Raw genomic sequence first — 23,643 nt, 5'->3', positions numbered from 1 at the left:
AGACAGCTTGCCAGCGCAAACATAAGTTTCAACCTGGCGAGTGCCTGCCTCAGTGCACAGTGGAAGATGGGTGAGGACAAGCCTCATATGGTTTCTCTTGAGTTTTTGGAGGGACTCTGAAGAAGCAAGCCTATCTAGACATGTAGATGTTGATGTGTTTTAGTCTCTTAATGTTTTAAATTACAGTAGGGCCCCACTCATATTGCGGGTTACATTCCAGGCCCCCACCGAGAAGCGAAACCTGCTGAAAAGTGGGAGACAGCACGTAATCAGCTGTACAGTACAGCTGATCGCGCGCTCCAGCTGATCACTGTCAGCTGGAACGCGGCAGCTGGAGCTCTCCGCACTCCAGCTGACTGCATGCTGCACCCAATCAGCTTTAGCACATGATCAGCTTTAGCGCAGGGAACTCCAGCCGCCGCACTCCAGCTGATAGTGCTTGGCCCCTGAAGCTCCCCACGCTACACCTGATTGTGCGCTACAGCAGATCACCCTGCTAGCGCCGTATTAGCGGAACACCAAAAAGCAGGGCCCTACTGTACTTGTTTTTACTTGTTTACTGATAAATGTAATGTTTCTTGTAAATCACTTAGAGGTGTTTTACAATTATTTATTTATTATTTATTTATTTATTACATTTATACCCTGCCTTTCTCTACAACATAGAAACCAAGGCAGCTTACATATGGTTCCCAGGTGGTCTCTCATCCAGACACTGACCAGACCTGACCCTGCTTAGCTTCCGCACGGTGTTGGCCTCATTTGCTTTCAGACCATAGCCTGGGACCATTACTATTATTTACATCCCGTCCCTCCTGAAGGAACTCAGGGCGGCAAAATCAAGTGTTATATAAATCTGTTAAAGAAAGAAAATAAAGAAAAACATATTTTTTTTAGATACTTACAACAAAATCCCTTCCCCTGCAAAGCACTTCTGCTGGGACTCCACTATGTGGACTGGAGGTATCTTTTGGATACAGGACATCACTGTTTGGTTAAAGATAGAATAATTTATTGATTGCAGCACACCATAGTGCAACAAAATACACATATAGCCATTCCAGGCACCCATCCAGGCACCTTGCAATGCCGTTTGGGATTACAAGCTGCCTGCTAATGGCATTTCAAAGGAAAAAACAAAAGCCCTTTGTATATATTAAAGCTGGAAGGAATTTCACAGTGGTGAAAGTTACATGAAACCAGTCATGTGGCTCCATCTGACAGGGTTTTCAAACAACTGGAAGGGTGTGAGATGCAGCAGGTCAAGGGGTGCTGACGGTGATGGGGTAGTTAATAACTTTAAAGGAGGAAGTGGTTAAACAGCTCAGCCTACAAGGCACTCCTTCTAACCAGAAACTCCCAAGGAGAATTCTGAAGTTCGTACAATAGCATAACTCTCACATGCAGCAGAACCTATCAATTTGTACAGTGGTTCCCAAACTCCTCCCCTCCCCAGTGCGTCACTTGATAATTGCTGAGGGTCTTGGCTGCCCACAGAATGATATGTCTGCCTGTTGCAGCCAATTCTAATGCTCTGTCCTAGATGCGGTATGATTTCTAGTTATATTATTGCCTCTTTTATTTCTTAAATAGTCTGTAAAATTCAGATTGTAACACAGTTAAATGCAACACAAGAAATAACAATACAAGCAATAAAAATACAGTTAATGTGATAATTGACGTGATAGATGTGCCATGTCATCTTCAATCACAAATCTGCAGACATGCTGCAGACCATCTGAATGAAACTTGGAGACCGCTGGTGGTCCACAGATCAGAGTTTGGAACCCCTGCCCAAAGGAGTTCGGAGAGGCATACATCAGTGATGGGGAACTTGCAGCCCTGCAGATGTTACCAGACTTCAACTCCCATCAGTCCCAGCCAACATGGCCAGTGGTCAGGGAAGAAGGGAGTTGTAATCTGTAGAGCCACAGGTTCCCCACCCCGTCATGAGATCCACTCCCGATTGCCCCCCCCTCCCATTTCTCACTGCAGGCTGAAAACACAATCGGCCCAAGGTGACCTAGTGAATTTCATGGCTTAAGGAGGATTTGAACCAAAGTCTCTGCAAAATGAACTCTTTATTATTATTCCCTTTATTTGCAATGTTCGGGCTGCAAGTGTTGTTGCTGATGTAGCCAAATTAGTGCCACCCAGGCACAAACAGCATCGGTAGATTGGGACGCTGCTTTATAGCGAGTTAGACCATTTGTTTATCTAGCTCAGTATTGCCTACACTGGTTTGCATCTAATGCTAGTCCTACTCAGAGTAGACCCATTAGAAAATGGACATGACTAAAGTTCATTCATTTCAATGTGTCTACTCTGAGCAGGGCTAGAATTGGATACAACCCACCAGCTAGCAATGACTCCCTAGGATTTTAGACACAGTCTCTATCTGGAGCCCTACCTGGAGATGCCAAAGACTGAACCAAATTCCCATTGTGCATAACCAGCTGCAGTAAATACTGTCAAAAGTGAAACAGAACCAGGTTTGGAAATATGCAACGGGCATAAAACAAATTGATCCTCACCACATGTTAACAAAGTGTAATGCTTTGCATCATGGGTAAGCATGTTTTATTACTGCAAAAAACCCCGCCACATTCTAACATGAGTCTCTCTTTCTTTGCAAGGATAAATACATCATGAACAAAAGGCAGTTACCTTTTCACAACCCAGTTTCCCTGCACCAATAGCGCCACCTGCTGTATACACCGCAAAACTGCTGTGGGATCGGTCCCAGAAGCCAAGAGGCTCATCAGATTTGCAAAAGCAATGACCTTCACTGAAGAAGATGGGAAAAAGGCAGAAAATGCAACAGTCTTTAGAATTTCATACAAGGATCTAAGTCAGGAGAGCCTGTGGCCCTCCAAATATTGTGTGACTGCAACTCCCATTGTCCCTGGCCATGCCAAAAGGGGCTGATGAAAGCTGGAGTTCAATGAAGTTTGGAGGGCTACAGAGTCCCCATCCCTGATCTAAATGAAAAGCTGAAATGATAAAAAGCAAGAATTCAAGCATCACACTGTGTCTCCAGGTGCAATACAGCAGATTTCGATCTGTGGAACTGGCACTGTTACAGGTACCACATAACTCTCATTCCACATTTGTAAGTGTGGTAGCACCTGCACTTTGGAACTCTCTGCCTATTGACAGCAGGGAGGCACTTTCGCTGTATTCTTTTCAGTACCTGCTTAAAACATTTCTGTGTAGGCAAGCCTATCCAGACACCTAGATGTCAACAAATTCTTTAATCTTTTTGGTTTACTGCTGATTTTAACTGTCTTTTAAATACTTATGGATAATTTTAATATTTCTTGTAAACTGCTTAGAGGTTTTGTTACAATCAAGTGGTTTTATTGATTGATTGATTGCACTTGTATACCGCCCCATAGCCGAAGCTCTCTGGGCAGTTTACAGCAATCAAAAACATTAAAACAAATATACAATTTAAAAACATATTTTTAAAAAAATTTAAAACACAATTTTAAAATGTAAAACAATATAAAAACAATTTAAAACACATGCTAAAATGCCTGGGAGAAGAGGAAAGTCTTGACCTGGCGCCGAAAAGATAACAGTGTTGGCGCCAGGCGCACCTCATCAAAAAGATCATTCCATAATCTGGGGGCCACCACTGAGAAGGTCCTCTCCCTTGTTGCCACCCCAAGCTTCCCTTGGAGTAGGCACCCAGAGGAGGGCCTTTGATCTTGAACATAGTGTATAAGAACATAAGAACATAAGAACATAAGAAGAGCCTGCTGGATCAGGCCAGTGGCCCATCTAGTCCAGCATCCTGTTCTCACAGTGGCCAACCAGCCCGCAAGCAGGACCCGAGTGCAAGAACACTCTCCCCTCCTGAGGCTTCCGGCAACTGGTTTTCAGAAGCATGCTGCCTCTGACTAGGGTGGCAGAGCACAGCCATCATGGCTAGTAGCCATTGATAGCCCTGTCCTCCATGAATTTGTCTAATCTTCTTTTAAAGCCGTCCAAGCTGGTGGCCATTACTGCATCTTGTGGGAGCAAATTCCATAGTTTAACTATGCGCTGAGTAAAGAAGTCCTTCCTTTTGTCTGTCCTGAATCTTCCAACATTCAGCTTCTTTGAATGTCCACGAGTTCTAGTATTATGAGAGAGGGAGAAGAACTTTTCTCTATCCACTTTCTCAATGCCATGCATAATTTTATACACTTCTATCATGTCTCCTCTGACCCGCCTTTTCTCTAAACTAAAAAGCCCCAAATGCTGCAACCTTTCCTCGTAAGGGAGTCGCTCCATCCCCTTGATCATTCTGGTTGCCCTCTTCTGAACCTTTTCCAACTCTATAATATCCTTTTTGAGATGAGGCGACCAGAACTGTACACAGTATATGGGTGGGTTCGTATTGGGAGAGGCGTTCCATCAGGTATTGTGGTCCCAAGCTGCGTAAGGCTTTATAGGTCAAAACCAGCACCTTGAATCGAGCTCAGCAACATACAGGCAGCCAATGCAAGCGGGCCAGAATCGGTTTTATATGTTCGGACCGTCTGGTCCCTGTTACCAATCTGGCCACTGCATTTTGTACAAGCTGCAGTTTCCGAACCGTCTTCAAAGGCAGCCCCACGTAGAGTGCATTGCAGTAATCTAATTTGGAGGTTACCAGAGCATGGACAACTAAAGCCAGGTTATCCCTGTCCAGATAGCGACGTAGTTGGGCCACCAACTGAAGTTGGTAGAAGACACTCCGTGCCACTGAGGCTACCTGAGCCTCAAGTGACAGAGATGGTTCTAGGAGAACCCCCAAGCTACAAACCTGCTCCTTCAGGGGGAGTGCAACCCCATCCAGGACAGGCTGGACATCCACCATCTGGTCAGATGAACCACCCAGTAGCAGCATCTCAGTCTTGTCTGGATTGAGCCTCAGTTTATTAGCCCTCATCCAGTATGTATGTAAATTGTGTTAAATAAATAAATCAATTAACCAGGAGAAGGGAGCAGGAGGGGATGATGTATATAGGATTACACCTCAGGACACTAAATTTAAATTTAGTTTCTTCATCTCACTACTGTGATTATGTAGCAGATCTATAGTTCACAGAGGCAATGCAAGTTAAAGAATGTCAAATAATATACCATTTTTCATCAAGATCTTGATCTGGTCAGCAAGGGGCAGTGTCCTCAGTTGAGCCATGGAAAACACGTTGCTTGGGGCCACTGGTTTGTCTCTGCATAACAAAAGGGGGGAGGGAGTAAAAAGTTTTTTAAATCACCACAGAGAATCGAGGCTTGGCTGGTTCAAAAGCTGCCTTTAAAGAGGTTTATTTATGCTGTTACATGTATATCCAACTTTTCCTCCAAGGAGCTCAAGGTGCTGTATGTGGTTTCCCTGTCCCATTTTATCCTCACAACCACCCTGTGAAGTAGGTTAAGCTGAGAGAGACTGACTGGCTCAAAGACAATGACTGGCTCAAATTGGCCAAGCAGGGATTTGAATCCTGATCTCCTAGCACAGCACTCTATAGACGCTACACCACATTGGCTTGGGAGAAACCAAGTGGCCCAGAGGGGGTGAAGTGGGAACAGGAGAAACAAATATATTTATCAAGAATGGATATGGGTCAGCTTCACAAGATTGGGGCAAAGGAGAAAGCTGGATATCAGAGGTGGGATAGGCAAAGGCTTAAAAAGAGGTTCAGACAGGAATACGTCTATCAGTGGCTACTAGCCATGATAGCTATGCTCTGCCTCTGTTGAGCCCCAGCTCTCTCACGAGGCCCAGGGAGGGGGAAGGCATGAGTTTCAGGTTCCCCAGCAGTTAGAAGGCCCCGAGGAGCCAGTAGTTGTTGAGTCTTCTCAAGACCTTGGGGAAGGTAGCGAGTTTGATGTTGTGCCAGTTCCCACAAATGATGCTGCCTCCAAAGAGGACAACGCGCTGCCCCCGGACATGCCAGTAGAGCCGTTGGGCGATGCTTCGGAGCACGCAGTAACCCCCCTTTACCAAGCAGCCTTCGGGATGCTTCAGACGCTTCTCTGTCCCCTGACCTCGAGTCTGTCGCCAAGGAACTGGTTCTTTCGGATGAGCCGCTGGAAGCACGCCCCCCCTACACCTCGCTCAGTGAGAAACAGACAGGGCAGAGGGAGAGCGTGCACAGGAGCCGGAGATTACGATCCAAGACTTTCCCTATTTAAGGCTACAGCTCCCTGATTAGGGCACTGAGTCAACTTCCTCCGTACGTTGCAGAGCATGTGTAGAGTTTAGTTGGGAATTGTAGTGAGCTGGCATAGGGGATCCTATGAAGCGCACTGCCTTCGATGTATCCATTACTTTAATAAAACAAGAATTGATTGCACCTGCGTCTCAGACTCGTGGTTCCCGCGCTGAATGGGACAGCTTCCATATGTGGAGGCAGAATGCTTCCAAATACCAGTTGCTGGAAACCGAAGGAGGAAAGAGTGCTCTCTGCACTCAGGTCCTGCTTGTGGGCTTCCCATGGGCAACTGGGTGGCCACTGTGAGAACAGGAGGCTGGATTGCATCGGGCCCCCTTTGGCTTGACCCAGCAGGGCTCTTCTTATGAACCGCTGCTTATGGCCCAACAGGAAGAGGGAGCAGTGAGGAAAACTGGACAAGACCAACTACAGGTGTGGTATAGTGGTTAAGAGTGTCGGACCTGGTGGGAAATCCGGGTTCAAATCACCACACGGCGATGCACCTCACTGGGTGGCCTTTTGCCAGTCACTGTCTCTTGGCCTAACCTACTTCACAGAGTTGTGAGGATAAAAGAGAGAGGGGGAGAACCATGTACAGTAGGGCCCTGCTTATACGGCGGGTTCCATTCTGGACCCCTGCCGTAAAGCGGAAATCGCCGTAAAGCAGAACCCCATTGACTTTAATGGGGCGCGTCGTGCGAAAATGCCACAAAATGCCACAAAAGCGGCTTTAAAAGAGAGGAGGAAAGCAGCCGCGTTAGCGGAACACCAGTAAGCGGGGCCCTACTGTATGCCACTTTGAGCTGCTTGGAGGAAAGGTAGGATATAAATGTAATCACAGGGCCTGTGAAGAGATGACAGAGGACAATGCAGGATAAGCTGCTCTTGTGTGGCCAGTCCAAAGGAAATGTGGTCATCTTGGAGCTGAGTGGAGTTAACCAAACAGCAGGAAGTTTCCAAGGTCTCCCTGGTGGCTCATAAGCTGCAGGGAGAGCTGTGGAAGAGGAGGAAGAAAGGAGGCTGCATGGGATGGCTGGGGGCTGCTCCAGCAAAGCAAGAGAGGATGGGCTGAGCAGACAGATAATGTCTACTTCGGGGAACGGCCGTAGCTAAGTGGTACTGCATCTACATTGCATGCAGAAGGTCCAAGCTTCAATCCCCAGCATCTCCAGGTAAGGCTGGGAGGGGCTCCTTGCCTGAAACCTTGGAGAGCTGCTGCCAGTCAGTGTAGACAATACTGAGCTAGATGAACCAATGGTCTGATTTAGTATAAGGCAGCTTCCTATGCAGGAGCATGGGTGAAGAGAGGTGGGTGGGTGCTAGCTATGCTTCCTCTCCTTCTCCCCCCCCCCCATGATGGGCAGCAGGTCTTCAGTATTATCTGACTGTTCTCTCGGTCCCCGGAGAGTTGCCCAGAAGAGAATGCGGCCTTCGGGCTGAAAAAGTTTCCTCATCCCTGAGCTAGGCCTCTCCCTGCCCCACCCCATGTAGGGGAAGGAGGTCCCCGGCCTACTTACTTTTCATCTTCTATACTCGGAGGTACCAGCATCATCAAGTATTCACTGTGGGAAAAGAGAAAGAATATAGCCTTACAGCACTTGCTTAAAGGAGGCACAGCCAGCATGGCACCCTCCCTATGTTTTGGACAGCAACTCCCATCCACCCAAGCTAGCATGGCCAATGGTTGGGGCAGATGGGAGTTGTAGTCCAGATCATGTGAAGGGCACCATGTTGACTACTCCTGGCCTAGAGAATCTTCACACCATTAAGAAACTAGTTTACATTCTGCCCTCCCACACACAAGAAACACACACAAAACCTGTCATCATAACACATTTCAGCACTGATGGACAAGGTGTTAGAAAGGAAGAAAAGCAACTCCAGCTGGGGAGATGGTGGTAGCGTTGGAACCCAATCAAAAGTTCTCTTAAATTGGCCACAACATTTGCAGAGGTAGAAACAGCAGCAGAATGTCCCAAAAGTCAAACTCCCCCCCCCAAGAGTGTATATGCCATCAGCCTGATGATTAGCTGTATTATACTATTTAAGGCACTGAATAGTTTACTCAGGTATCTGCGACAGAATACAAGTAGACGTGGAATTTATTAACTGCAGCAAGTAACTGAAAAAATGCTGAGGGCTTTGAGTTGCACTATTTCCCCGCTTTTAAAAATCTTTGCTACAGTTAATAAATTCCAAATCCTCTCTCACTCCAACCAGGTACCTGTACAAACAGTCAAGAAAACATGAAGGGGAGAGCACTGCCATGCTTGCTGGTCCTGCCCCACCACTGCATTTCCCAATGACCACATGTTGACCCTGGAAGTCCAGTGGGAAAGGGCTGTCGCTCAGCGGTACACCATCTTAGAATCACAGAATAGTAGACTTGGAAGGGGCCTGTAAGGCTATCAAGTCCAACCCCCTGCTCAATGCAGGAATCCAAATCAAAGGCTCTCCAGCTGCCTCTTGAATGCCTCCAGTGTCAGAGAGCCCACTACCTCTCTAGGTAATTGGTTACATTGTCGTATGGCTCTAACAGTTAGGAATTATTCCTGATGTCCTGTCGAAATCTGGCTTCCTGCAACTTGAGCCCATTATTCCGTGTCCTGCACTCTGGGACGATTGAGAAGAGATCCCGGCCCTCCTCTATGTGACAACCTTTCATATACTTGAAGAGTGCTATCTTCTTTGAGTGCAGAAGGTTGCAGGTTCAATTCGCATCATCCCCAGGGTAATGCTAGAAAAGACTCTTTGCCTGAAACCCTGGAGAGCCACTACCACAGTCAGTGGAGACAATCCTTTGATGGCCCGATGGTCTGACTTGCTGTAAGGCAGAATCCTCTATGTCAGAGGTTCCCAAATTGTGGTCCACGACCTTCATTCAGGTGTTCCATGGCATGTCCATACTACATATTCATACTGTTTTTTAACTGTATTTTTAGTGCTTCTTTTATTTCTTATACTGTATTTTATTGTAGTACAGTTTGAATCCTGCGGAATTTGAATTCTATGGAATGCTAGTTGTAATACTTTAATACATAAAAAAGCAATAAAAACACAATTAAAAGTCATCCAGCATCCAGCACAGCACATTAGTTGTTACAACAGGCAAAAAAAAATTAAATTAAATGGTCCACTAAAGCCATCAAAGAACTCAAAGGTGAAATTGCTGATCTGCTAACTAAAATATGTAACTTGTCCCTCGGGTCCTCCTCCGTGCCTGAGGACTGGAAAGTGGCAAATGTAACGCCAATCTTCAAAAAGGGATCCAGAGGGGATCCTGGAAATTACAGGCCAGTTAGCTTAACTTCTGTCCCTGGAAAACTGGTAGAAAGTATGATTAAAGCTAGATTAACTAAGCACATAGAAGAACAAGCCTTGCTGAAGCAGAGCCAGCATGGCTTCTACAAGGGAAAGTCCTGTCTCAGTAACCTATTAGAATTCTTTGAGAGTGTCAACAAGCATATAGATAGAGGTGATCCAGTGGACTTAGTGTACTTAGACTTTCAAAAAGCGTTTGACAAGGTACCTCACCAAAGACTTCTGAGGAAGTTTAGCAGTCATGGAATAAGAGGAGAGGTCCTCTTGTGGATAAGGAATTGGTTAAGAAGCAGAAAGCAGAGAGTAGGAATAAACGGATAGTTCTCCCAATGGAAGGCTGTAGAAAGTGGAGTCCCTCAAGGATCGGTATTGGGACCTGTACTTTTCAACTTGTTCATTAATGACCTAGAATTAGGAGTGAGCAGTGAAGTGGCCAAGTTTGCTGACGACACTAAATTGTTCAGGGTTGTTAAAACAAAAAGGGATTGCGAAGAGCTCCAAAAAGACCTCTCCAAACTGAGTGAATGGGCGGAAAAATGGCAAATGCAATTCAATATAAACAAGTGTAAAATTATGCATATTGGAGCAAAAAATCTTAATTTCACATATACGCTCATGGGGTCTGAACTGGCGGTGACCGACCAGGAGAGAGACCTCGGGGTTGTAGTGGACAGCACGATGAAAATGTCGACCCAGTGTGCGGCAGCTGTGAAAAAGGCAAATTCCATGCTAGCGATAATTAGGAAAGGTATTGAAAATAAAACAGCCGATATCATAATGCCGTTGTATAAATCTATGGTGCGGCCACATTTGGAATACTGTGTACAGTTCTGGTCGCCTCATCTCAAAAAGGATATTATAGAGTTGGAAAAGGTTCAGAAGAGGGCAACCAGAATGATCAAGGGGATGGAGCGACTCCCTTACGAGGAAAGGTTGCAGCATTTGGGGCTTTTTAGTTTAGAGAAAAGGCGGGTCAGAGGAGACATGATAGAAGTGTATAAAATTATGCATGGCATTGAGAAAGTGGATAGAGAAAAGTTCTTCTCCCTCTCTCATAATACTAGAACTCGTGGACATTCAAAGAAGCTGAATGTTGGAAGATTCAGGACAGACAAAAGGAAGTACTTCTTTACTCAGCGCATAGTTAAACTATGGAATTTGCTCCCACAAGATGCAGTAATGGCCACCAGCTTGGATGGCTTTAAAAGAAGATTAGACAAATTCATGGAGGACAGGGCTATCAATGGCTACTAGCCATGATGGCTGTGCTCTGCCACCCTAGTCAGAGGCAGCATGCTTCTGAAAACCAGTTGCCGGAAGCCTCAGGAGGGGAGAGTGTTCTTGCACTCGGGTCCTGCTTGCGGGCTTCCCCCAGGCCCCTGGTTGGCCACTGTGAGAACAGGATGCTGGACTAGATGGGCCACTGGCCTGATCCAGCAGGCCCTTCTTATGTTCTTTATGTTCATCAGCAATTTTCAAGTGACCCACAGGAAAAAATGTTTGAAAATCACTGCTCTTTGTCTTATAAAAAGAGGCTGCAATCCTTACATGAGAGTAAGCCCCAATGAATTCACTAGGACTTACTTCTAAAAAGACATAGTTAGGATGGCAGTAAGTCTTCCTGAACATAGTGGGACTTGTGTCTGAGTAGACATGCCTAAATGTAAATGTACTGCCTTCAAGTCGATTCTGACTTATGGTGACCCTATGAGTAGGGTTTTCATGAGGCTGAGAGGCAGTGACTGGCCCAAGGTCACCCAGTGAGCTTCATGGCTATGTGAGGATTCAAACCCTGGTCTCCCAGGTCATAGTTCAACACCTTAACCACTACACCACACTGGCTCTCAGGCTTGCATTATTAACTATAGCTGAAAAGCAATCGAACTTCTTACCAGATAGAGGTTTCAAGGGAAAACACCAATGCACGAAACTCTGGGATTTATTTAAAAAGTGTGTACATGTATAGATGTATATTGGTGGAGAAGATTGAGATTAGATTTCACGGCTTGTATTCAACCAAGTTTTACCCGGAGTAGACCCATTGAAATTAATGGACCTAAGTTAGTAACGTTCATTAATTTCAGTGGGCCTACTCTAAGCAGGACTACCACTGGGTACAACCCAACATTTCCCATCTGTATGTAACTTCTGTGTAAAAGACACTGCTCAAACCAGATCCTCTGTCCCAACTTGAGCACTGCCCCCAACAAAACAACTCAAAGAATTAAAAAGCAAGATGTTTACCTTGGTGATTTAATTAATTCAGTATTCCCAGCCATGCTATGATCTTGGCTAAACAAATACTGGCGCTCATGTTCAGAACGGCTGTCCTGGGAAAGACAGGATGAAAATCCCAAAATTCATGATGGGGTACAGACTCCAGGCAATCTTTCAAAACTCAAGTCAATTTCACACTACTGTAAACAACTGCTCAGAAAGCATTAATCTCCATGTAAGTCTATATAAATGTTAAACAGAATAGCTGACATTCTTTTCATATTGCTATGTAGGAGTTTTAAAAGAAAAGTTTAAGCGTTTTCCCTGGGTTTTTTTTTTTTGGGGGGGGGGGCTTTTTAATTGTTCAAGTTTCAAGCCCCAATGGATGAAAACGCACAGACGCTTTCTGTGCCAAGCATCCCATAATCTACACTCCTGAAGCACCTAGTCTTCAGTCCCCTCACCAAAGGGTACCGTAAAAAAAAAAAAAAAAAAAAAAAAAAAAAACACTTAAAAAATTATTTTAGGATTATTTGAAAATAATCCCGATTGTATTTAAGAGTACTTGCTTCTAATAATAATAATAATAATAATAATAATAATAATAATAATAATAATGAATTGATTCTGTTGAGGCATCACAAAGCAATTTACAATATAGTAATAGATATAAAAGTTAAAACAATTGCATCTATATAAAAACAAATTAAAAATTATAAATATAAAAACAGTTTAAACAAAACCCCATTTCAAACAGCAGCAGCAAAGACATAAAATCAGTTCGAATCCAAAACAAATACCAACAGGAATAAAGACTTTCGAAGGCTTGTCGTGTTAACTGTGCCCATTTGCTAACATTGGAAACAATCCTTTGACACTACATTATTTATTGCAAGGAGGGGCAATATAAAACATAGAGAGACCTGTGCAAACATTCAGGGTATTTGGCAAACCCCTTTTGCAGTGTAAATACACACACATGTGAGCACACACACGCCTACCCTTAAACCGTAATAATGCAAATGAACCCAGTGCTCTTCGGCCTGCCTCTTCTGCAGGAACTCATAAGACTGAACCCGACGTTGACGGGCCTGTTCCGACTCTGGCCGGGAGAACCTCACCTGAAATGGCAATTCCCCTATTATTAGCCACTTGATCAAAGCTCCCAAAACAACATGCAAAACAAGAACAGTCCACCCTCTCACTCCACCGCACATCAACATTCACATGGATACATAAGAAATTAAAAATGTCCTGAAGCCAGAAGATCAATAAAGGAGCCATCAAAATTACTGGCACGTTGGCACTGCAACTGTGGCTATCGCTACTGCTTGACCTTTTCAGAGGTGAAACTGTTATTCTCTTGTTTTCAGGAAGAAAAAATGTTTCTAGTTCTCACGGTTGAAGATGGGGGGGCTCCTTCACCCTTGAGATGTCCTGCCTCTACATTCCTTACACTATCCTCACCTATGATTTGTTTCCAGATCCTTTCATAATCCTTTTATGCTGGCTGAGTTGATACACTGAAGTTTTCTATGTGCAGCAGAACAGGCATGGGAAAGCATTTAATGTCAGCCCCCACATTCCCTGTCTGAAGGGGTGGTGTTCAGATACAGGAAGGGGCACAGTTCAGAGATACAGGACTATAGCATGAACTGGGGAAGGAAGACCAGGGGATGGACCCCCCCCCGTTTCTCTCTGTCTCTCTGTGGCACACAGTTGGAGGGGAGGAGCCCTTGTTGGTTTCTTCTACAGTAGGGCCCTGCTTATATGGCAGGTTCCGTTCCAGACCCCCGCCGTAAAGCGGAAATCGCTGTAAAGCGGAACCCCATTGACTTTAATGGGGCGCATCGCATGAAAATGACGCAAAAGAGGCAAAATCGGCTTTAAAAGATGGAAGGAAAGCTGCCGCATCAGCGGAATGCCGTGAAAAGGAGCGCCGGTAAGCGGGGCCCTACTGTACTAGTATTCAACCTTTAGTCCCCAGATGTTGGACTACAACTCCCATAATCTCTGACCATTGGCTACATTGGTTGGGGATGATAGGAGTTGTAGTCCAACCAGGGGTGTAGTCATCCAGGGTCTTGGGGGTCTTAAGCCTATTACTTTTTGGGGAACAGGGCCCAATGTCTCCAGCATCCTACAAGCTAATCAGCATGAAAGGGGTGCGTGTTGGCCACTGAGAAGAGCATTCTAATATATTTCCTTGTCCTTTTCTGCTGATTGGAGCCAATCAAAGTGAAAGGAGGTGAGCCACTCACCGAGATGACTCTTCTTAGTAGCTAATTCTCCCATCTCATGCTTATTGGCTCCTACGGAAGTCTGCTATTGCAAGAGAAGGCATTAACAAGGATCTCATTCCCAACCCAGCAGCAAAAAAAAGGGAGGGTGTGTGGCTGTGACTATCATGAAGAGACCTTGCACTTCTGAATTTGCCACTACATTACTGAGTCCAACATCATCTGGGAACCAAAGATTGAGGAACACTGTTTAGACCAGGGGTAGTCAATGTGGTGCCCTCCAGATGCTGTAGGACTACAACTCCCATCAGCCCCTGCCACTATGGTCAATGGTCAGGGATGAGAGGAGTTGTAGTCCAGCAACATCTGGAGTGCCAAAGGTTCTCCACTCCTGGTTTAGAAGAACACTGTCTTAGATTACCCTAAGACCTCTGCAAGCCTTGTGCATGGCCAGGGAGTTATAAAAAGGGATGTAACCAACAGTAAAGGGAAGGCGAGACTCAACCATTCAATGAAAGGGGCCTGAAAAGTTGGATCTAATGCCCCCCCATCAACCACATTTCTTAGAGCATGGGTGGGGAACCTGCGGCCCTCTGGTCATTAGTTGACTACTACTCCCATGAGCCCAACGCAGCATGGCAAAAGGTCAGGGATGATAGGAATTGTAGTCCAGCAACCTTGCCATGACTGTAGGTTGGCCACTCACTCCTGTCTTAGATACATAGGAGCTTCATAGAGAGGGCGTATAGCTCTGTGGCTGAAGGTCCCAGGTTCAGTCCTCAGCATCTTTTGTTTAAAAAGACCAAGGAGGTGAGGGGAAAGATTCCCTGCACAGCAACTGCCAGTTAGAGTAGGCTATACTAGCCTGACCTGTTATAAAGCTCTTTCCTATGTAACAATTTCAGATTCTGAAACTACTTTTTAAAAAAGGTAGTTTGGACATACTGTGATTTGCTTGACATCTTCTTCAGCTTCATCCTGGGAAGAATCACCGGCTGCAACAACAGCAGCATGAAAATCAGTATTAAAATGCCTTGACAGTCAACATTTCTGTAGCAAGGATGTGTGCCCCAAGCCAGATTCCACTGCATGTTCTAGAGTTGCCAGAGGAATCTAAGTCAGGGGTGGGAAACTTTTTCCAGGACAAGAGCCATATTCCCTTCTGGACTGCCTTCCAAGGGCCATGTACTAGCAGTGGGCAGAATCAGAGGCAAGAGCAAGCAAAGCTACGATGCCACCTGTTTATATGAACATTGTTCATGGTAAGTCATTTGAGAGTAAATGGAATGGGTGGCAGGTAGTGCGCATTTGCGTATGGTTGGTCAGCACCCTTCAAAACGACACTTCCCAGGATTCTTTGGGGGAAGCCACAACTGTTAAAAGTGGAATAAATGTATGGTGTGAATGTAGTCTGAGTATGGTTGGAAAAGAGAATATAATTAGTAGTAAAACTTAGTAATTTAAATATATGGGTGTTGGAGGAGGATAAGTGGCTTCTTAATGAGTCATATCTCTCAAATGTAAATAATAAATATTGTTTTTTAAATCATCCCACACCTATGGCTTGATTACCCCAAGGGGGGAGGTAATATAGATGAAATAATGATTAATATATTGCATCCTCACATCTTAAAGAGAACAAGTATTTGGACCCAAGGGAAAGGTCCTGGTGGCAGCATTACACATTGTGTGATGGAAGGCATTGCCTCTGGAGGTAAAGGTCTGGTAAGACAGGGTATTGCCATTAAAGGAAAGAAAGCAAGGACACTACAAAAGCAACAAATATAAATTTTACATCCGCACAGTAAGCTAGTTTCTGCACACACTCACATACCCCTCTCTATCTTCCATCCAGACAGCAAGAGGCATTATCAAAATTCAAGGACATATTCAACCAGGAAAAACACAAGGGATGTGAGGGGTGTGGCCTGGGCAGAGTTCCGAGGGCCAGATACAGATGCCTAGAGGGACACATATGGCTCCTTGGCCTAAATTTCCCACCCCTGACATAAGAAGAGCCCTGATGGATTGGACTAAAGGCCAACTGAGGAGGTCCACAAGAAGGACACAGGTCGCATCAGCACTAGACATTTAAAGCAGTATTATACTACTTTAAATGGTTATGGTTTCCCCCAAAGAATCCTTGGAAATGTAGTTTAAGGGTGCTGAGAGGAGACCCCTACTCCCCTCACAGAGCTACCATTCCCAGAGGTCTTTGGGAAGAGAGATTGATTGTTCCACCACTCTGGAAATTGTAGCTCTGTGAGAATAGGAGTCTCCTTAACAACTCTCAACACCATTCACAAAATACAGTTCCCAGCATGCTTTGGGGAAGCCATGACTGTTAAAGTGGTATAATACTGCTTTAAATGTAAAGTGCAGATGGGGCCATGAAGGCAATAGCTCTCCCATCTGAGCTCCTTTGGGAGAAACAGCGTATAAATATTATTATTATTATTATTAGCAGCAGCAGCAGCAGCAGCAGTAGTAGTAATAATAATAACAACAACAACAAGAAGAAGCTGTTGCCCTCTAGCATATTGCTTCAAATTCTGGAGGTAGTATATAGCCACCATGACTAGTATCCACTGATGGGCTGATCCTCCATGAACCTTCTTTTAAAGCCATCTAAGCCAGCGACCATTTGCACCAACCCACAGAGGAAGCCTGACAAAGCCACTCACGCTCATTAGCAGCTTCTCGTTCTCTATATTTGGCGTCAGCTTTGTCCAAGTAGGTGAAACTTGGCCTCATTTGCAAGATTCCGTGTAGCGGAGTAAGGTGGAGCTCACCTGAAGGAAGACAGATGGGACATTTTCACAGCCACAGAAGAAACCTCAAGAAGAACGTGTGAGAGTCAGCGCGGTCTAGTGGCGAGAGTGTTGGACTAGGAGCTCTGGGAGTCCAGGGTTCAAATCCCTACTCAGGCATGAAGCCCACAAGGTGACCTTGGGGCAGGCACTGTCTGTCAGCCTAACCTACCTCATAGTGTTGCTGTGAGGATAAAATTGGGGGGGGGGGAGGCAGGAGAAGCATGTATACTACCTTGAGTTCCTTGGAGAAAAGGAAAATAATATCTTTGACTACTGTGTCAGAAACTCAGGAACAGGAGGGAGGAAAATATTTTAGCCTATCATTATCTATGCAGAATTCCAAGGTTTTAAAAATGATAATATAGGTGCATATTTTATTTATTTTTATTTAACAAGATTTATATGCTGCAAGATTGTAATTAAACCTCTAAGCAGTTTACAAAAATAATAAATTATCAGTTTATAAAAATACTACTAAAACATTAAAACTATCAGTAACAGGCACTTAAAAACATTCAAAAAATAATTAAAATGAACAAGAAGTAAAAACAGATTAAGACTTCTATGTGCCTGGATGGGCTTGCCTAAACAAAAACGGTTTTAAGAATACAGGGAAGGCACCTGCCTGATGTCAGCAGGTAGAGAGCTCCACAGCATAGGTGGGGCCACACTAAAAGATCAGTTTTTTACATGTCTGGAATTAGTATTATGTAATGTCTGTAATAGTGCCACTTCTGCAGATCAAAGTAGTTGAGTGGGCACATATGGGGTAGGGGATCCCGCAAGTGTACGTGTGCATATATTATACAGATTTGAATTCTTAAAGGAATGACAAGCCTTTACAGAGGGTGAAGAACCTGTTGGCTCCAGAAGCTGCTGCACTATAGCTCCCATCACGACTGTGCCAGCTGGGGCTGATAGGAGTCCAAAAAATTTGGGAGGGCCATAAGTTCCCCATCCTTACTTTCAAAAGTGGTAGAAATCTTGATAATTTAAGTCACCTTTTCTGTAGATAGCAGCGGCATATCGAGATATGTTACTGGTCGTCTGCGAGGAGCAGAAAGCTTGCTTGTCCATCATCTTCCTGAAAGTACATGAAGTTACTGTGATTATATCTACCATATCAGGGATATTGTACTAGCAGATCACAGCCCAAATTGTTATTGTGAGACCCAACTCACTGCTTTCTTTTTCTTTTTTCAAAGTAGAAAAACAAAGTAATTGTCTACAGTACAAATGTATACTTTCTATACTATTTATGCAGTGCAGAAATACTTCTCTACTAGTAAGCTCCACTGAACACAAAAGGTCTTGCTTCAAAGCATGCATAGGTCTGTAACCCAAGGCACAGCCTAGAAGTAACAGTCTCATTCTAATAAACCATGGTTATCAGATTGAGAATGACCACTATGCCCATAAACTTCCTCCCACTGAATACTGCAATTCCGTATTTTCAGTATCTTAAAAAATGGTTTCTTTCCCATTGACAATCGGCACAGGAAACTGCGGCTTCAATTCTGACTTCAAACCAGAATATGAAGCCAGGATCAGGGGACACAGAGGTACAGTCAAGATAGTTGAATCTAAACCTGGCCTCTCAATGCTTACCCTGGAAAGCCTGCAAATTGTTAGTGCCAGGTGCTAAAGGTTACAGAAGGGTAGACCTATTAAAATTAATGGACCTAAATAAGCCACGTCCATTAGTGGGTCCACCCTCAACAGGACTTACACTGGATACATCCCACTGTTCGAGAGCTCCAACACAGGTGCATTCCCTCCTGGGAAACCTTCTGAGGACCTTGTGCCAGTGTGGAGCACCTAATGTAATTTTACCTTAGTTTCTATACACACTCACACACCCCTCTGTATCTTCCATCCAGACAAGCAGGAGGCATTATCGGCATCTGTTTATTAATTAATATCCCGCCCCTCCTCCCAAAGGAGGCAGGAGTTCAAGGACACAGTCCAGCCAGGCAAAAACATTCCGTGAAACAGAGCCTTTGAGGGGTGTAGCCTGCAGAGGAGGGATGTGGTCTGGGAAGAGTTCCAAAGGCCAATTAAAGAGGCCGAGAGGGCCACATATGGGCCCCCCAAGCCTGAGGTTCCCCACCCTGACTTAAAGCAAAGATGATATTTATTGATTGATTGATTTCATTTGTTAGTCGCCTAATACCAAACGGCCTGTAGGCAACTTACAACAGATGTTGACACCAAGGTAAGATCAATGCTACACTCAAGGTGAAACAGCAGAAAAAGTTTGTCAATAAATCCAACCTAGAAAAAAGGACTGATCTCTTTTTGACAATTATATTTCTATACCGGAAAATATACTGCAGCATAATCTTCCATACAACACACTAGGCTTTTCAGCCCCTGCCTTTCCTACAACAGTTTCTTCTATCCTTCTCCAAACTGCTTCCGAAGCTTCTCTTAGAACAGCATTCAATATGGTAGGAGGGCCTGCATACAGAAGGTGGAGAGTCAACAAACCACCACTCCCTCTTGTGCAAGCATTGAAGTACCTTGCACGTTAAACAGATGTCTTTGAATCCCATCTTTTAAAAGGAACTTGCACAATAGTCACATTTAAGTTACCACTAACAAGGAGGTGCTTAACGTGTTAAAATGAATCCAGTGTTGCCTTCCTATAGTTCCTTTTTGAGAGTACTCAGTGTTTGGATGTCAGAGTGAGTGTAGATGAGACACGGAAAATCTGTGGCAGCATATTACTCAGCTGATAAAACATTTCTTCAGAAATACTCTGTGGTACTAGGAATTGCACAGTCTGAGAAATCCCTCCATCCCATAAAGACATTTCCATCATGAATCCTTTAACACACTTAAATACAAGCTCTGCCCTTTTCAGACACCAAGATATTGTCATTTCCTCAGACATATCATGTATTAGCAGAAGAGGAATCCCAATTGTAGTAATGTCATGTGTACAACACAATTTGAGGATATTTCGGAGGCCCATTATTGCAGCATCCCGGGCAGAAATATTACCTGACCTCACATTATCATCCACACAGAGGTGAAAAGTAACATGAATTTCAGAAAGATTTGAATGGTGGGTGATGTTAAATTCTCCAGGTAAAATATTTGATTGGCTTTGTTCTATATTTATACTATATTCTTATGCGATGGCCTATGGCTAAGCAATAAAGTTATGACTGACTGACTGATACTATATTCATGATACCTACGAGGAATACGTGCTCATTTCATCTGCACACGTGCCATCAACGTTGAGTGCTATTTGTTCCCCTTTGCTGCGACAATAATTGGGATTCAAAGTATCAATGGCCATTTCCAGTTCGACCTAAGCAACAGGAGATTAATAAGACACTGGCAGTTAATAATGCAATGATTTTTAAAAAGAACTCAAACACAAAGCTGCAAGGGAAATCAGCAGTCTGATTAAAAAACAGGCTAACCAGGCTAGATGGCCTATGTTATGAATGAGGGGTGTATTTTCTAGGTGTGAGGGACCGTTTTTCTGTTCAGAGCCATACAGTAGGGCCCCACTCATACGGTGGGTTACGTTCCGGACCCCCGCTGTAAAGCGCAACCATTGAATAGAATGCCGCACGATGCCCGAAAACCGCTGTAAAAGCGGAACAAGCGCTGTATGAGTGGGGCTTTAGTCTAATTGAGACCGCTGTATTAGCGAAGCGCTGTAAAGCAGGGCCCTATTGTATTCCCTCAGAAGCCACATATTGGCAATAAGGGCCAAACCAGTGGTGGGATGGACAACTCCTTTTCTTAAGAGGAACCTTTTTTGTAGGCATGAGGGAAATTTTTGGACTACGAACTGTGTTCACTTGAGGTAATGTTGGGTGGGGGGGAGGAGCACAATTTATTTTAAATTGTTGCATCCCATCCTGGGACCTCAGGGTGAAGCGTGGATAATAAATTCAATTCAATTAATAATAATGTCAGTTGGAGAGGGGGAGCCAGTGGTGGTCTGGATACCCCTTTTCCTTTCTCTCTCTCTGCCACCCCCTTTCCGTTTTTCCACTTCTTTGCCACCCATATGAAATTAGGCTGAGGTCACATTCACACCATGCGTTTATTCCACTTTACACAGTTATGGCTTTCCCCAAAGAATCCTGGGAAGTGTAATATGTGCTGAGAGTTGTAAGGAGACACCCCCCCACCAATTCCCCTCACAGAGCTACAATCAGAGTTCTCTGGGAAGTAGAACAAGTTGGTGGCCATCTTGTGGGAGTGAACCCAGTTAGTTGCAAATGGAGCGTCACTGTTGTGAGTACAGCAAGAATCACTTTCACAGTTCCTCAGACTACACCCAAAGCACCCTGGGAGCTGTAGTTTGTTAAGGGTGCTGAGAGTGATTAGCAGATCTCTACTCCCCACTACAATTCCCAAAGTTCCCCGAGAAGAGGGACTGACTGTTCAACCACTCTGGGAATTGGATCTCTGTGAGGGTAATAGAGGCCTCCTAACTGCTCTCAGCATCCTTAACAAACTGCAGCTCCCAGGACACTTTGGGGGAAGCCATGATGGTTTAAAGTGGAATAATAGTGGAATGTCTAGTGTGAATGTGGTCTGAGGGATACACGGGGCCTTCAGGTCACAGACTAACCACCCTGGCCTATAGGAATGTGTCCCTTTGAGGACCACAGCACTGAGGAAGCCAGTCTCTCTCCCTCTCTAGAGCTTTGACAGCCAGTCAGTTAAAGCTAGGATGGAAGAGTGGAACCAAGAGCTAATTGAATCAACAAGTAATAAAATATTTGTACTTTCATCAATCATTTTAACATATATATTTTATTTTATGTAAACTGCTCAGGTTTTCACGATTAAGAGGTACACAAAGTCCATTAAGTAAAACAATTTCTCCGCAGCATGTTCACATTAAACATTCATATTGATTTTTAATTGTATTTTACTGCTTCTTTTATTTCTTATATTGTATTTTATTATATTACAGTTTGAATTCTATGAATTGCAAATTGTAATACTATAAAGCACAATATAAGAAATAGAAGCAACAAAAATATAATTAAAAGTCAATCAGCATCTAGCACAATGCAGTGAAATTGCTACAATAAGGCAGAAAAATCATTAAGTGGTCTGCTAAGATCATCAGCAATTTTCAAGTGGTCTGTGGGGGAAAAGTTTGGGAATTACTGCTCTACACCACACCAGCAAGAAAGCTAAATCTCTTTCAATGGTGGTACACCAGGTGGAGAAGGTGACAAAGTTTACATTCTCAGGTGGGGAGGGAGGGTCCCTTTTATTTAGTTATTTTGCTGTGTGTTAATGTATTCCATTTATATCCTGCCTGTTCTCCAATGAGTTCAAGGCATCAGACATGGTTCTCTCCCCTGCACACCAATGTATCCCCACAACAACCCTGCAAGGTAGGTTAGGCTGAGAAATAGTGACTGGATCAACGTCACACAGTGAGCTTCATTCTCCCCATCTCTAGTCTGACACACTAACCACATTGACTATACTAAGCCATAACATTTTTAAACTGCTTGATTAAGTTTTTTAAAAATTATTTAAAATTATGCTCAACCTTTTGCTGCTTTGGTTTTATCTTTGCCGAGAGATGAGTTACATCATCATACGTCATTGAAGCTGGCCGAATGGGATACTACAAAAATACAAAGAAGCTGCTGTTATTCTTAAGACTAAGAAGAAGTTACCACTGAAGCACAAGGATGGGGAAATCTATTGCTGTGGGTGTTTGTGGAGGGAGGGGTGAAGAGACAGTTGCTCCCCCCTATAATGAACTATGATCCTCAGATCCAGATTCCCATCTATCATCATCATCATCAACAACAACAACAACATTTTTATCCCACTTTCCTCCAAGGAGCTCAAGGTGGCCTACAAACATGGTTCTCCCCGTCCCAATTTTATCTTTGCAACAACCCTGTGAGGTAAGTTAGGACCAACAAACGTCTTACTATAAAGGTTGCATCCGGTACTGCGCAGGCAGATTTCCATTTGTGCAGTGGGACTTCTTTTTCTCTCCATGCACCCCCAAAATCCACTCTAGAGGGTTCCCCAACCCTCTGGAGCAGATTTTGGGTGTGCGAAAGAAAGAAGTCCCATTGCATGTGCCAAACAGCTGTGCCAGATGCAGCCCTTTCGTTTCTAGTATTTGTAGAACCTGAGATATGAGGCAAAACATGCAGACGCTATTCTCCTCATTTGTTTTGTGGGAAACCAGCCTTGATTTAGTTGGAGTATTTCCTTTGTATTTTCCCTCAGAAAAACTCCTATGAAGGCCCATGCCTATCCCTTTCCAGATGTTGCTGGACTACAACTCCCCCCATCGCTGACCATTGACCCTGTTGGCTTGGACTGATGAGAGTTGGAGTCAATGATGGCTCACTGGGGGAGGCAGTGGTGTCCTCCCAGAGACACTGGTCAGGGACAGGATGAGGTTGGGGAAGCTCCAGGTGGATGGAGGCAGCCCCACAGGTGTGTGTACACCTGTGAGGCCGCTGTTGTGGAGCTCCCAACCTCACTGCTCCCACCTCACCCCACCCCATCCTGATAAGCGCAAGCACTTTCTCTGCCCTTCCAACCCTATGAGCCACCACTGGTTTGAGTCCAACAACATCTGGAGAGGGAAGAGATCCTCTACCACAACTTCAGTGCATTTTCCCTTAAAATAAGGTGAACCAAAAATTAAAATACCTGGAACAGATACAGTTTCTCTGACAGACTTTTGGCCAGGTACACATCAATCTAGCAAAGGAGGAGAAGGAGAAGAAAAGGGACAGGTTACATTTTATTTTTAATATTTACATCCCACCTTTGAGGACAAAGTCCTCACAAGGATGTTTATAAAATCACCAGTAAGAACGATACAATGCT

At 44.3% G+C, this 23,643-nt stretch overlaps 2 protein-coding genes across 5 annotated transcripts in view; both read right to left on the bottom strand.

The window, feature by feature from the left end:
- The window catches only part of POLR3E (RNA polymerase III subunit E), a 56,641-nt gene that overhangs the window by 28,506 nt on the left and 4,492 nt on the right, over positions 1 to 23,643 (bottom strand). For 3 of the 4 annotated variants that reach the window (XM_061600268.1, XM_061600270.1, XM_061600267.1), the window contains exons 3-14: positions 23,464 to 23,514; positions 22,331 to 22,408; positions 19,989 to 20,104; positions 17,784 to 17,866; positions 16,654 to 16,761; positions 14,915 to 14,964; positions 12,731 to 12,850; positions 11,757 to 11,842; positions 7,709 to 7,753; positions 5,116 to 5,207; positions 2,668 to 2,788; positions 906 to 987 (exon numbers count right to left, since the gene is read on the bottom strand). In XM_061600268.1, the coding sequence (XP_061456252.1) occupies positions 906 to 987; positions 2,668 to 2,788; positions 5,116 to 5,207; positions 7,709 to 7,753; positions 11,757 to 11,842; positions 12,731 to 12,850; positions 14,915 to 14,964; positions 16,654 to 16,761; positions 17,784 to 17,866; positions 19,989 to 20,104; positions 22,331 to 22,408; positions 23,464 to 23,514 (1,032 nt within the window). The remainder of the gene's footprint in view (positions 1 to 905; positions 988 to 2,667; positions 2,789 to 5,115; positions 5,208 to 7,708; positions 7,754 to 11,756; positions 11,843 to 12,730; positions 12,851 to 14,914; positions 14,965 to 16,653; positions 16,762 to 17,783; positions 17,867 to 19,988; positions 20,105 to 22,330; positions 22,409 to 23,463; positions 23,515 to 23,643) is intronic. The other variant, XM_061600269.1, reaches the window with a different exon arrangement.
- Positions 19,423 to 19,979, bottom strand: LOC133372055 (protein C12orf4 homolog). Its single transcript, XM_061600287.1, has 2 exons — positions 19,961 to 19,979; positions 19,423 to 19,899 (listed from the first exon to the last, which is right to left on the bottom strand). The coding sequence occupies exons 1-2, from the start codon at positions 19,977 to 19,979 to the stop codon at positions 19,451 to 19,453; spliced, it is 468 nt and encodes a 155-aa protein (XP_061456271.1). The 3' UTR covers positions 19,423 to 19,450.

This window comes from Rhineura floridana, chromosome 17, assembly GCF_030035675.1.
Source record: "Rhineura floridana isolate rRhiFlo1 chromosome 17, rRhiFlo1.hap2, whole genome shotgun sequence".
Lineage (NCBI taxonomy): Eukaryota > Metazoa > Chordata > Lepidosauria > Squamata > Rhineuridae > Rhineura > Rhineura floridana.
The sequence above is the reverse complement of the archived record's forward strand: the minus strand, read 5'-3'. Positions and strand labels throughout refer to the sequence as shown.